General features: G+C 37.6%; 1 protein-coding gene across 3 annotated transcripts in view; it reads right to left on the reverse strand.

The window, feature by feature from the left end:
• Window positions 1–15,000, reverse strand: part of LOC135217147 (max dimerization protein 1-like) — a 677,794-nt gene that overhangs the window by 98,433 nt on the left and 564,361 nt on the right. For 2 of the 3 annotated variants that reach the window (XM_064252859.1, XM_064252857.1), the window contains exon 4: window positions 7,884–7,919. The exons of the other annotated variant lie outside the window; for it this stretch is intronic. In XM_064252859.1, the coding sequence (XP_064108929.1) occupies window positions 7,884–7,919 (36 nt within the window). The remainder of the gene's footprint in view (window positions 1–7,883; window positions 7,920–15,000) is intronic. 3 annotated transcript variants of the gene reach the window in all.

Consider the following 15,000-nt stretch of genomic DNA (forward strand, 5'->3'; position numbering starts at 1 on the left):
TTGGATGGTCTGGGATGCAGTTTAGATATTTGTCGAGCTTATTCTTAAACACATCTACGCTCACTCCTGATATATTCCTCAGATGAGCTGCAACGCATTGAATAGACGCTGCATTATCGATGCTGGTGCGTAGTGGATTAATGTCCTGTGTGCTTCCTTATTTTTCCTGGTATAGTTTGGGCACTATTAATCTACCTCTGCTGCTCTTTCTGATATTTTTAGTTCCATGATATTTTCTGCTATTCCTTCTATCTGTTTCCATGCCTGATTATCATGTAGCGTTCTCTCTCTTTCTAGACTATATAATTTTAAGAATTGTAGTCTTTCCCAGTAGTCTAGGTCCTTAACTTCTTCTATTCTAGCTGTAAAGGACCTTTGTACACTCTCTATTTGTGCAATATCCTTTTGATAGTGTGGGTACCATATCATATTGCAATATTCAAGTGGACTACGAACATATGTTTTATAAAGCATAATCATGTGTTCAGCTTTTCTTGTTTTGAAGTGCCGTAACAACATTCCCATTTTTGCTTTACATTTTGCCAACAGAGTTGCTATTTGATCATTGCATAACATGTTCCTATTCATCATCACACCAAGGTCTTTAACTGCTTCCTTATTTGTGATGGTCTCATTATTAGGTCCTTATAGGGCATATAGCTTTCTTTCTCTGTCTCCATAATTTATTGATTCAAATTTATCAGAGTAAATACCATCCATACCTACCTCTGCCCAATCATATACTTTGTTAAGGTCTCTTTGTAGAGCGTTCCTATCTTCATCACAAGTAATTTCTTACTTATTCTTGTGTCATCTGCGAAACTACTCACTACCAGAATCCTTCACATTATTGTCTATGTCTTCAATCATAATAACAAACAGTATTGCAGCTAACACCGTACCTTGCGGCACACCGGATATTATCCTTGACTTCATCCGATTTCTCGTCGTTTGCAATAACTATCTGTTTTCTTGTTGTGTAAAAATTCCTTTTAACCATCTTCCTACTTTATCCCACGATATTGTGTTTTCTAATTTTCTTCGCTAATATTATGGTCTACTTTATCAAAAGCTTTTGCAAAGTCTAAATAAACCACATCTGTTTCATTTCCGCTTTTCATATTTTTGAATATGTTCTCACGGTGGACTAACAGTGGGTTTGTGTACTTTTTTTCTTTTCCGGGACGAAACCATGTTGTCCTTTTATTAAACAAATTATTTTTTTATTAAAATGTTTCATAATATTTTTCTTCATTACCCTTTCATACACTTTCATAATATGTGATGTTAGACTCACAGGCCTATAATTACTTGCCTATAGTCTTGATCCACTTTTGAAAGTAGGGGTAATATATGCTAATTTATGCTCATCATAAATCTTGCCTGTATCTACACTTTGTCTTAATAATATTGCAAGTGGCTTTGCGATAGAATGAACTACTTTCTTTAACAAAATAGCGAATTCCATTCAGGCCCTGCAGCAGCTCCATTTTTATTTCATTAATAGCCTGCACAATATCAGCTTCATTAATATCTATGTCAGCTAAATATTCACTATTTTCATCCCCTTACTTCTATTATTATTATCTTCATTATCTATTCTAGGGGTGAATTCTCTCTTATAATCGTTCTGCCAGTATGTTTGCAAATTTCCTTTTTTTCATTCGTTAATCTCCCTTCAATTCTCAGAGGGCCTATTTCTATTCTTCTTTATTCATCTTCTTCGCATATGAGTATAATAGCTTGGGGTTTTGCTTGATATTTAATAGGGTTTTTTCTTCCAAGTCCCGTTTTTCATTTTCTTTTGATTGTATAATCTTTTGTTCTGCATTTTCTATCTTACTTTTTAGTTCTATAACTTTCCATGCATTTTTTTTCTTTTGCAAGACCTTTTTTCCACTTTCTGATTTTCTGGAACAAGATCCTTCTGTCTCTTGGTATGCATGAATGATGTTTATTTTCTTTTCTTCTTCGGTATATATTTTCCACTATTTTCTCCAATATTTTTATATAATATCTCCGTATTTACCCTTATGTCATCACTTACGAAAATGTATCCCAATCTTGTTTAATTTCTTCAATAATTTCTGACCATTTTATATTTTTACTGTAGAAGTTGTATTTCCATATCCTTCCCACTTTTTCATTTCTTGCTTATCTCTATTTTCACTTGCTTTGGAATGAACTGTTAATTCTATGACATTATGGTCTGAAATATTCGCATTATAAACTATTATTTCTTTAACATAATTCATCTCGTTCACAAATACTAGGTCTAAAGTATTTTCCTTTCTTGTTGGCAGGTGATTTATTTGTTGAATGTTGTATTCTAGTAGCATATCTAATAGCTTTTCAAATTGCCTCTTATCTTCTGCACTACTATTACTCTCTTTTTTATATGTATAAGTACAACCACAATCTCCTATTCGTTCTTTCCATTCTACGAAAGGAAAGTTGAAGTCACCAGATAGGAGAATAGTCCAGTCCTTGTGATTTCTACATATATCATCCAATTTTTCAATTATTAAGTCAAACTCTTTAGTATTAGGAGGTCTATATATTACTATGTTCATCAATTTTTTCAGATTCAAATTCTACCGCTATTTAGTTCACAATTCTGAGAGAGAGAGAGAGAGAGAGAGAGAGAGGTAATTACATACAGGCTGTTTTTAAATCTTCAGTGAAAATAACCTATTGAATTCTTATAAAATCACCATTTTCTTTTTCAAAACCTTCGGAATTCAGACTTCAAAGAATAATGGTTAGGGTCAGCGTTAAGTGGCGCTACAACGTAAGTTGTTCATGAAAAGATTGATCTAATTCTTGTTTCATCTCCATTTTTAAACAGTTTGGGATATTCCCTATGAATGCTATAAATAAACCGGTAGAATTAAAGCTACTTTTATTGCAGTTAATAATAATAATAATAATAATAATAATAATAATAAATAATAAAGCTACAATAACGACGACTATTTCAACCTGTACTTAAACCCGTAGCTACCATCCCTTTCTTTCCCTCATTCTTCTGTATTCCCATCGTTACTCTTCTATCTTTTTCTTGCCACCTTTTCTCACCGTCACATCGTCACCATCATCATTATCATCGACACGGGAGTGACGTTTCCAGGCTGTCGTTTTTAGCCTCTAGATACGGTCATCAATCACAGTATTCTCTCTCTCTCTCTCTCTCTCTCTCTCTCTCTCTCTCTCTCCTCTCTCTCTCTCCAAATCTGATTTACGCCAGAGACTACCGAGGAATTGGTTTCATGGAAAGAAAAAGAGAGCCTTTCCATTTGTCGATATGAATGTACAACAGACTAACAATAAAGTGTGTAGGGATTCCTAACTTACACACACACACAGACGCATATATACTAAGAAAACGCAAAAGAAACCACTGATTTTTTTTAATTAGCTGAAGCCACTAGGAAAGTTAAAAATAAAGAGAAGACAAGACTTTCGCGTATTTCAGACCTCTGATAAACAGGCAGGCAGGCAGGCTCGCTCTCTCTCTCTCTCTCTCTCTCTCTCTCTCTCTCTCTCTCTCTCATACACATATTTGTATAACTGAATCACGAAAGTTTGGGACGTGATAAATGCATAAATAAATGTATAAGCCGTCACGAAGGTAAGTGAAACACTGGAGTAGCTGCAAGATCTTTCGACATAACGTCCTTTACTTAGCAGTTTGTCTGCTAAGTAAAGGACGTTGACTAGAAAGATCTTGCAGATACTCCAGTGTTTCACTTTCCTTCGTGGCGGCATATACCTTTATTTACACACACATATATACATATACATATATGAATATACTGCATCACAACTCTAACATGTCCTTGAATATACTATGCAAGAGAGTATAAACAGGGTAACTGCACATTATCCAAGAAATACCGTTTTAACTGTACAAAACGTGCAACATGATCGTCATAGAAGAAAACGAAACCACCTTGTTGCAGTGGTAATGAGAATGATTTGACTCATCGTTGGCAAGAAATGCGATACACACAAAGGAAGGAGAGAGAGAGAGAGAGAGAGAGAGAGAGAGAGAGAGAGAGAGAGAGAGAGAGAGAGAGAGAGAGTTCCTTTTAAAAAATATGTGGAAAGAAAGACTGAGGAAAATAAAAAACATAACATGAAAAGATACATCAGAAGCAAACCCCTAGAGAGAGAGAGAGAGAGAGAGAGAGAGGAGAGACGAGAGAGAGAGAGAGAGAGAGAGAGAGGGGGAGGGGGGGGGGGGGGGGGATAAAACAGAAAAACTGCCAGGCGGAGAATATTAACTGTCAGGAAAATACAATGAAATTTTCAGGGCTAACACACGCACAAAGAAGACAAAACATTCTTATTAAAATGTGTCCCTTAAAGCTTGTCACGTCGCCTCTTTCTTTCTCTCACTGTTTCTTTTTATACACGTGCGGATATATTATATATATCTATAGATATATATATATATTATATAATATAATATATAATATATATATTATATATGTGTTCATATATATATATCTATATAATATATATAATCTATATATTAATATATATATGTATATAAGGAAGATAAATGAATTCGATATGAAAAGGGAAAAAATGGTGGACTACAACACTAAAATAAAATGGACAAAAAATAAGAAATAAAAAAAACACACACATCCATGGAAAAACCATGGAAAAGTGGGAATAAAAGAAATGTAACAAAAAGAATGGATTAGAGACCTTCAAAAGAAAGGCAACAGAATAAAATGAGGATAAAGAATCGTGACATACAACGGATAAAAACGGAGAGATAGAAAAGACAAGAAAAACAAGAAACAGAGAATAAGAAAACAAGAAGAATGGGGCTTAACCCGCACGGGAAGTGATAAACCCAACTTCTAATGGATGGAAGGTCGGTCATAAGGGTCATGGAAGAAAGGAAACAGGAAGAGAAATCCAAAGTTTGGCAGTAGAGGGAAAGAAGCATCAACTCAGGAGCAGGGCTCCGTTTTCTATATTGAAAAGCGCAATGCTATGATGGCAAAAGCATCGCCATCTTGGAAGAGAATTTAGATGAGCAAAATTTAAACAGGTGCAAAATGCGCCGATGGAACAGCTGATCTCGGTATAAAGCTGTATGAGCCATGGCCCACGTAACTTGCACCACGGCCTGGTGTTGGTATTTCCTAAATCGTTGCCAGATACACGATTATGGCTAAATTTAACTTTAAATAAAATAAAAACTGCTGAGGCTAGAGCGCCGAAATTTGGTATGTTAGTTGATTGGAGGGTGGATGATCAGCATACCAATTTGAAGCCCTCTAGCCTGTAACACTCGGAAGTTACAATTCTGAACTGTCATGTTAATACACTAAAAAAAAAATACAAATAAGCCTCATTAAGAGTTTCATTTTTATAGGCCAAGTGAAAGTCAAAATGAATCTTGGAAATACAGGCCCAGTGAAAGTCAAAATGAGGGTTATTAACCTTGAAGATATCAAAAGTATAACGACAATAGGTGAAAAATTAATACCAAACAAATGAAAAGAAAAATGCAGCTGTTACAAAAGAGGAAAAAATAAATAAAAAACTTACAAACAATAATACAAGCAAATGGAAATTATCAGAGAAAGTCAAAAACAAAGAAAGCACCACACAACATAAAATAAAATTAAAAAATAAACACAGCAAGATGAAGAACCAGACACGAAATCATAAGAAAAATATCACACCCACGACACGACATTAAAAACAAAAGGGAAACAACAGACCACATAACCAAGTGATGACAGGTCGTACAAAGGAGAAGAGAGAGAAGAAGAAAAAAGATAGTAAACAAATATGACGGAAGTGATGTAGCCATGGTAACAAGTGAAGAGGTATTCATAGGGTCACCATTCCCCAACACCCCTTTTCTCCCCTTGTAAAAAACGGTATCAGCAATACACACACATACATACATACATACATGCATACATACACACACCTTCCCAATCCTCCTTAGGCGTTGATACCATGCTCCTACGATCTGGTGCCAACTCACACATCCATCACCTTAGCAACAGACACCAATGCATCAAAACACACCCCCCCCCAGAGAGAGAGAGAGAGAGAGAGAGAGAGAGAGAGAGAGAGAGAGAGAGAGAGTCATATTTTTAGGTCCGTCAATCGCATAAGGACAGCATACAGATGGGAGGGTAAACAGACACGCACAGAGAATATACTTTTATATTTGAGAGAGAGAGAGAGAGAGAGAGAGAGAGAGAGAGAGAGAGAGAGAGAGAGAGAGAGAGAGAGAGAGAGAGACTGCTTCTCGTTCCATATCCACAATATGGGAAGGCTGATAGATGAAAACATTCTCGTCGACGCTTGCATAAGAGAGAGAGAGAGAGAGAGAGAGAGAGGAGAGAGAGAGTGTGTGTGTTTGGTTTCTATCCGGGGGTAAAATTGCACTATGATAATGACGCCGAGCTGACACTTCCTAACGACCTGTTTAGCATAAAAATTGGAACCATCTATCATGATATAATGCATGAGAAAAAAGTGTAAAAAAGAGAGAAAAAAGTAGAGAAATAAAAAAAACGAGTAAAGCAGAATAATGGAAAGCATGACGACGGAAGGAAAGAAGGAAAAATGACAGAAAGATATGAGGCAGCGAAAGCTTCTATAAAATTGAAAGTGAAAGGAATGATAGGAGAATATAGCAGAAATGAAGACCATCCGAAAAAAAGAAAGAAAGAGTGAAAATGTGTAACCTGGCAAATCCTCATGAAACGTCATTTCACACACAAAGTGGCGCTGTTACCAAGTGTTACTCGAAACATTGAAGGAAAAGACACATAAAAACGACATGTGCAATAAGTGCAACTTGAAAGCGTCGTGTACTTATTATAAATGCAACCTAAAAGCGTCGTGAACTTTTTAAGTGAATTTCCGGCTCTTGAACTTCCTTCTCATACTTACTGTAGTACTACTTATTTATCTTCATCGATCTGATATTCCCTCGTTATTGCCTTTTTTTTTGTAATATGGGTTTCATTTTGCATCAGCTTGTTTTGCAAAGTTATGTTCTCTTAGAGATTTCCGTAATAATAATAATAATAATAATAATAATAATAATAATAATAATAATAATAATATAATATCTGGGAAGCAGACCCTCTCTCGAGCATACTTTATTAAAAGTAATGGCTCTCTCAGCAGCGCTACGCTTGTAGAGGTTCCTCTCTATATTTCTATAATAGAAATATATACACCAATCTTGCCTCTATATTTGATAACGACCGCCATAGGCGCTTTACTAGCCTCTTTAAGTAGCACAGAAAAAGCCGCTATTCGAAAATTAGAGAAGAATCTCTACATGCGTAATGCTGCTGAGATACCAATACTTTTGATAATAATAATAATAATATGAATATTATTAATTAATTAATTATATATATATTAATAATAATGATATATTAATAATAATATAATAATAATAATAATAATAATAATAAATATTTTATTATCTTATATTGAATATTATTATTAATTAATTTTAAATTATTATTAAATTATGTTAAATTATTATTTTGAAAAGGGAACACGGGGGAAACAGATTCCCGAAAGCTTATCTTAATTATTATAAATATTATTATTATTAATTATTATTATTAATTATTATTATTATTATTACATTACAATTATTTAATATTATTTATTAATTGAAAAGGGGAAACCGAACAGAATTTCCCGAAAGCTTTATCCTTTAAGTTTTAATTTAAATATATGTAACATTTACATAACTGTGGAATTTGTTTTTCCAATAATAATAATAATATAATAATAATAATAATAATAATAATAATAATAATAATAATAATAATAATAATAAAACTTTAACAAAATACTCATATATTCACCAACCAATCTGATGACCCAAAAAACGTCCGCCATACCTGAAAAAAAGAACGGAAAAACTGTTTATATTTCTTGGCAAATACATAACAACTTGCATAGAATCTATCACGTACAATGTAACTGAAATGGATATGGTGACGTTATCTTCACAGGAACTGTCAAATGACACTGCCCCATAACTGACTATGAAATTTGATTACAAATTTTCTGAAAGATAAAAAAAAATTAATAAATCAGTTAATTTTCATCTGGAGTCACAGCTTTTTTTTAACAGCTATTTAAATTCCAATAATTGAAAAGGCATAAACTTGAAATATCAAATGGTTTTGCGTCTATACACTTCGCTCCATCATATACAAAGAGGTTAATATAAAGTAAGTAAGGAGAAATGATAGAGTTCATGAAAGAGGTTAATATAAAGTAAGTAGGGAGATATGTTAGAGTTCATGGCTAAGAGAATAGAAAGAGGTTAATATAAAGTAAGTAGGGAGAAATGTTAGAGTTCATGGCTAAGGGAATAGAAAGAGGTTAATATAAAGTAAGTAGGAAGAAATGTTAGAGTTCATGGCTAAGAGAATAGAAAGAGGTTAATATAAAGTAAGTAGGGAGAAATGGTAGAGTTCATGGCTAAGAGAATAGAAAGAGGTAAATATAAAGTAAGTAGGGAGAAATGTTAGAGTTCATGGCTAAGAGAATAGAAAGAGGTTAATGGCTAAGAGAATAGAAAGAGGTTAATATAAAGTAAGGAGAAATGCTAGAGTTCATGGCTAAGAGAATAGAAAGAGGTTAATATAAAGTAAGCAGGGAGAAATGGTAGAGTTCATGGCTAAGAGAATAGAAAGAGGTTAATATAAAGTAAGTAGGGAGAAATGGTAGAGTTCATGGCTAAGAGAATAGAAAGAGGTTAATGGCTAAGAGAATAGAAAGAGGTTAATATAAAGTAAGTAAGAAGAAATGTTAAAGCTGATGGCAAGGAGAATCAAATGATTAAAATGAGAGATGATCACACATTAAGGAGACCATTTCCATTTGTTAACTAAAAAGAGGCAGCCCTCAGTGGTGAAAAAAGGGATTAAAGGAAATTCCACAATACTTGGGGAAGTTACGGTTGAAGATGAAGGAAGGACAATAAAAACTGAAGGAAGAACCATTGAAAAATGAAGGGAGAACAATAAAAATCCTGAACATATGCAATGATGACTTACAAGGATAATAGGTAAGGTATGTCTGGAAAAAAGAAGGGTTACAAAGGAATGAGCAAAAGCAATAACTTCGAATGAAAGGAAACGTGATAAAAGGTGACATTTTTTTTTATATCTTTCATTTAAGATAAAAGGTGACTGCATGAAATTGAGGCAGATTAGAAAAGGACTGGTTGGAGAGAGGGTTTGAGATCATGCGCAGTCTACTGAAAATATTTGTAAAACGATGAAGTTGAGAAAGAATGGTGGCAAGTGTGAGGCTTTCGAGATAAAAAAATAAACCAGGAAGACGGAGTTAATGAGACCTGATGTGGATGTTGGAAGAACGGAAATACTAATTCTCACGCCTATTTGAGAGTAAATGCAATGGGCCGAATGCAGGAAAAGAATGGAATGGCATACAAAATGTAGGTCAAAGGTCACCGCTGTAAGGGTCATTGAGAGTAGGAAGGTGTGAAAGGAAGAAAACCTTGCAGTTGCACCATGAAAAACCTGTCAGGAGGAGGTGGAAAGTAACACGGAAGAAAGAGAATACGAAAGGGGGAACAGTAAGAGATGACAGGGGTTGTTGCACAGGGGTTGTTGCAAAAAACCTTACACAGTGCCTACAGTGGTGTACTAACGGCTCTACCCGCCCACTCCCAACGGGATAGCGAAAAGAGAAAACCGGTGAACTGGGAAATATGTAAACTTACAAAGATCTTAGGTTTGGAAGAAAATGGAGTCTATGAAAGCATATAATTTTTCCTCAGAGGAACTGAAGTGGGAATGATGAATTTGAAAAAAAAAAAAGACTGCAAGCAGTTAAAAGGAAATATTTATGCAGTGAATTAAATTACTATGGGTTTCACAGACAGTGCAAGCACGTTTTTTGGCAACAGCTCTGTAATGAACACACGAGATTTTGCTATAGTGTATTACACCCAGTGCCGTAATTTATAATATCATGAATCACTAATTGTAAAGAATAAAGACACTTGTCCCTGTACAAAGAGGCAAAAACTCGATTATCCAGAAATGGATACGAACACAACAGTAAAGAGCTCCGCCTACCCTCTCCCCCCACCTCCACCGCCAGCCCTCTCCGTCTTCCTTCCCTTACTTCCCCTTCCCTCTCTCTCTGAAAGATGCTTCAGTTTAACTTTATTTTGTATTTTATTATATCTATCTATCTATCTAATAATATAGATTGTTGTATGTATGTAAACGATCCAGTTGGTATATATATATATATATAATATATATATATATATATAAAAAAATATATATATATATATATTATATATATATATATATATTATATATATAATGTATATATATGCATATATACGTATATACCCAAAATAAATATTCATGACGTAAAATTATGTGCGTCGGTATAATCAAGGCTTTAACTCTAATGAATATCCGGTAGAAAGACTTCATTTTTATTTGTAACAGAGTAACTATAACCAGTTACCTATTCAAACCAATCTGAAGGCAATTAGCGGCTTTCTCATGGCTAAAAAAGTTGAAAAGTTGCGTGACACGCATTTCTGCAACCATGCAGACAGTTAAGTTCCGTGGTGTCCATCTCTTCTTCACATTCGTAATGCAAGTACTATATTGCTGATACCCTGAGTCCAAATGTGGATTACGAAGAAGGTAACCAACCACAAGTATAATAGTCGCTTTACGATAAATCATAGTGTCTATTGTTTTACTACTCCATCATACAACCATACATTCAGATATCTCTCACTCTAATAACCATTCACTGTAGGTACCACTACCACAGAGAGAGAGAGAGAGAGAGAGAGAGAGAGAGAGAGAGAGAGAGAGAAATGAGCGGATCGATGCATAAATAAATAGTCAATGGCAGTTAACAACCGACCTCGTTAGATATATACAACAATCTATATTATTAGATAGATAGGCAGATAGATAGATATATAGATAGAAAAAAATACAAAAGTTTAAACTGAAGTCACTTTCAGAGAGACGGGGAAGGGAAGGTGAGGGAAGGAAGACGGAGAGGGCTGGGGGGGGGTGGTGTGGAGGTTGGAGTGGGGTTTCGGTCGGGGTGGGTGGTTTGTGTGGGTGGCCCTGGCGGGTGTTTGGGAGTGGGGAGGTTTGCGGTCGGTGGGAGGTGGGAGTGGTTCGGTTGGGAGAAGGAGGAAGGAGGAAGGGGAAGGGAACGGGCTGGCGGGGATGGGAGGGAAGGTTTTTTTTAAGGTTAGGTGGTGGTGTGCGCGGAGAGAAGAGAGAGGGCTGGCGGTGGAGGTTGGGGGAGAGGGTAGGCGGAGCTCTTTACTGTTGTGTTCAAATCCATTTCTGGCTAATCGAGTTTTTGCCTCTTTGTACAGGGACAAGTGTCTTTATTCTTTACAATTAGTGATTCATGATACTCTTATAAATTACGGCACTGGGTGTAATACACTATAGCAAAGTCTCATACTGATACGAGTGTTCATTACAGAGTTATTGCCAAAAAACGTGCTTGCACTGTCTGTGAAACTCATAGTAGAGGGCTGGAAAGATGGGAAACGTAGAGCATACGGCGAAGTGGTACCATAAAAAAAAAAAAAAACGGCGCCCTTTGAAGTTCTCTAGCCACTCGTTGAAACGAGGGTGATGGGTTGGTGACAAGAAGGTATTGCTCGGGAGTTTTATGAGGAAGAGGGGCGTAAGGTACTGCAAGAGGTGTTGCAAAGGCAGGACCGTCATAATCTAGGAACGTAAGTGTGAATAAAAGTGAATATCACAGGAGCAAATGGCAGCGTTGTTTGGAAGGACGCAGCTAACGAGAAGAACCTTCTGTGTACCTACGGGATGATCATGTTTATGTAGTGGAATTTGTCTGCAAATGATTCAATCATGATTAAGCAATTTACTTATTAACGTGGAAATTTTTCTTGTTTTTCTTAGGACATACACACACACACACACTATATATATATATATATATATATATATATAAAATTTTTATCGTAGCTCAGTCGTGAAGCGTTAAATTCGCATCTGTAAGGTATTCGATTCGATCCCGGCTTGAACCCCCCACCCGCCCCCCCCCCCCCCCCCCCCACAGGTTCACTAGCTGGGAGTCACAAAAAACAAGGGCGTGAGGCTAGCAACCCCACCCCGTAAAACTTGCAAGGTACCTGAATTCTAGAAAACCATTCCGGCGTAAGTCCCACCAATGCAGAGGCACGGCTGAAAAAAATATATACATAAATGAAAGCCTCCATCAATATTTGAGGTGAGTTCAGCGCTTCTATCGACACTAAACCTGACAGCTGTTATGGAGGGGGACTGCTCCTTTACGAGGGAAACCATTATGACTGGGACGCCCACACCGCCCATCTAAGACACTTAGAGAGAGAGAGAGAGAGAGAGAGAGAGAGAGAGAGAGAGAGAGAGAGAGGCTGCGTGCAAAAGGCGTACACATAAGAGCAAACTCTTACTGGAATATTGCATCCATGAACAAGTTCGCGCCCTAATGACCGACATCAATCACGACGCGAAATCTCTCTCTCTCTCTCCTCTCTCTCTCTCTCTCTCTCTCTCTCTCTAAAAAAGGTCCCATTAACGAATACCCCTTCCATTCCTTTCCACTTGCCTTCCTTCTACCACAAGCTATTTCCTATCTTTCCCCTCCCTCTTCCTTCCAGACACTTCATCTGCAATCCTTTCCTTCCCGTGGATACCAGCCTTTCTCTCGTCCCTTTATTTTTCATACCTTCCAAGGCAATCGTTTTCTAGGCAATCTGCTAAGAAGGTCGTCGTTTCCTTTTGCAATCATGTACCATGGAAGTCGTTCCCTAGGCAATCCGCTACCAAGGCTTAGGGAAGCTGCCAATGCAATTGTTCCTTATGTAATAAACTACCAAGGGAATAGCTGCCTAGGTAATCTGCTACCATGGCAATAAGCTAACAAGGCAATAGTTCCCTAGACAATAAGTTACCAAGGCAATAAGCTACCAAGGCAATAGTTCCCTAAGTAATATGCTACCAAGGCAATAGGTGCCTAGGTAATCTGCTACCAAGCAATAGTTCCCTGGGTAATATGCTGCTAAGGCAATAGTTCATTAAGTAATCTGCTACCAAGGCAAATCGCTCCCTAGGCAATCAGCTACTACTAGGCAATCCGCTACCAAGGGAACAGGTTGAAAAGTGAGTTACAAGTTTTGACTCAAACACACAGACAGACAAACCCAGAGGTCAAGTTTAAAAAAAGCATGTAAAACACATTTTAAATCTACAAAATTAAAACACGTTTTTCTTAAAATGCACTAAAAAGTAGGACAGTTTTTTTTAAGACACACCAGGATTTTCTTACAATTAATCATGTCTACTTGGACAAAAGCGAGAGTGCCAAACAGGGAAGGAAGTGCTATAAGAAAAAAAAAAAAAAAAAAAAAATTCTTGTTGCATTTCTTTCGTCAGAAAATCCTGGAGTCAAAAAATTTTTTTTTTTTTTTTTCCATTTTGCAGTGCATTTTCATAAAGGCGTGTTTCATTTTCCCCCTCCTCTACGGCCCTCTTTGTAAAGGTAACCAACCCCCACCCCGTGTCCCTCCTCTTACAAGTTTCCTAGTTTCTCCCATCTCTTTCAAGGACACCACCTTCGAATTCCAGCTAAAACTAATTCCCCACTTCCTTTCCTCTTTATACTAGCACAGCAACTCCTCCTATTTCTCTTCCAATTCTTACAACTCTCCCGTCTTGGTACTCTTAGTGACTTCAAGAGGATACAGCCCTTCTTCCCCCCCACCCCCCTCCGCCGTCCTCCCTCTCCTTTACTTCCACGGAAAGCCCTTTCCCTCACTTTCTTCTTTAAATAATAATCTCTCTCTCTCTCTCTCTCTCTCTCTCTCTCTCTCTCTCTCTCTCTCTCTCTGAAACCTCTTTTCCCTTCTTCCTTCCATGGGCATTCACTTCCCACCTTCCAGGGTATTCCCTCCCCCTCTCCCTTTCACGGGGCATTCACTCCCCGTTCCTTCCAGGGGCATTCACTATCCCTCTTCCTTCTATGGGCATTCCCTTCCCTCTCTTCCTTCCAGGGGCACTCCCTGCCCTCCCTCTTTTCCTTCCAGGGGCATTCTCTCCCCGTTCTTTCCAGGGGCATTCATTTCCCCTGTTCCTTCCAGGGGCATTCCCTCCCCCTCCTCCTCCCAGGGGCATTCACTATCCCTGTTCTTCATTGGGGCATTCCTCTCCCTCTTACTCCCAGGGGTACTCCCTTCCCCTTCTCCTCCCAGGGGCATTCCCTTCCCTCTCTCCCTTCCAGAGGCATTCCCTTTCCCTTCTCCCAGGGGCATTCCCTTTCCTCTCTTCCTCCCAGGGGCATTCACTATCCCTGTTCTTCATTGGGGCATTCCCTTCCCTCTCTTCCTTCCAGAGGCATTCCCTTCCCATCCTCCCAGGGGTACTCTACTTCCCCTCTTCCTTCCAGGAGCATTCCCTCCACCTGTTCCTTCGAGGAACATCCCCTTCCCTCTCTCCTTCCAGGGGCAGTCGTTTCGCCCCCTCTTCCTTCAAAAGGCAATCCCCTCACTCCCTACTCTTTTCCCTGAGTAGGAGTTCTTTCACCCCAACACACGCAGGAAGGTCACCAGCTACACGAACTCTCCCACTTCACAAACTCCCAGGGGGCAGAAACTACCAATTCATCACAGAACATACAGAGACCCTCAATTCAAGTTGCAATAAGAACACATAACTCGCGGAGTTCGCCTCTTTAACGGCGGCGTATTTAGCGATTAAAATACTAGATAAAAAGAAAAAAGTGTCGATGTTGTTCGATTTGTTTTCCGGGAAAATGGAAAGCCAGAATTCCTCGCAGAGCATAATTATTTTCGCGGCTAAGTGATTGATTGATTGCGAGTTACCTGTCGTCACATACCAATTACGATCAACACAAAACTAAAAAAAATAA

The sequence above is a fragment of the Macrobrachium nipponense genome, chromosome 7, assembly GCF_015104395.2.
Source record: "Macrobrachium nipponense isolate FS-2020 chromosome 7, ASM1510439v2, whole genome shotgun sequence".
Taxonomy (NCBI): Eukaryota; Metazoa; Arthropoda; class Malacostraca; order Decapoda; family Palaemonidae; genus Macrobrachium; species Macrobrachium nipponense.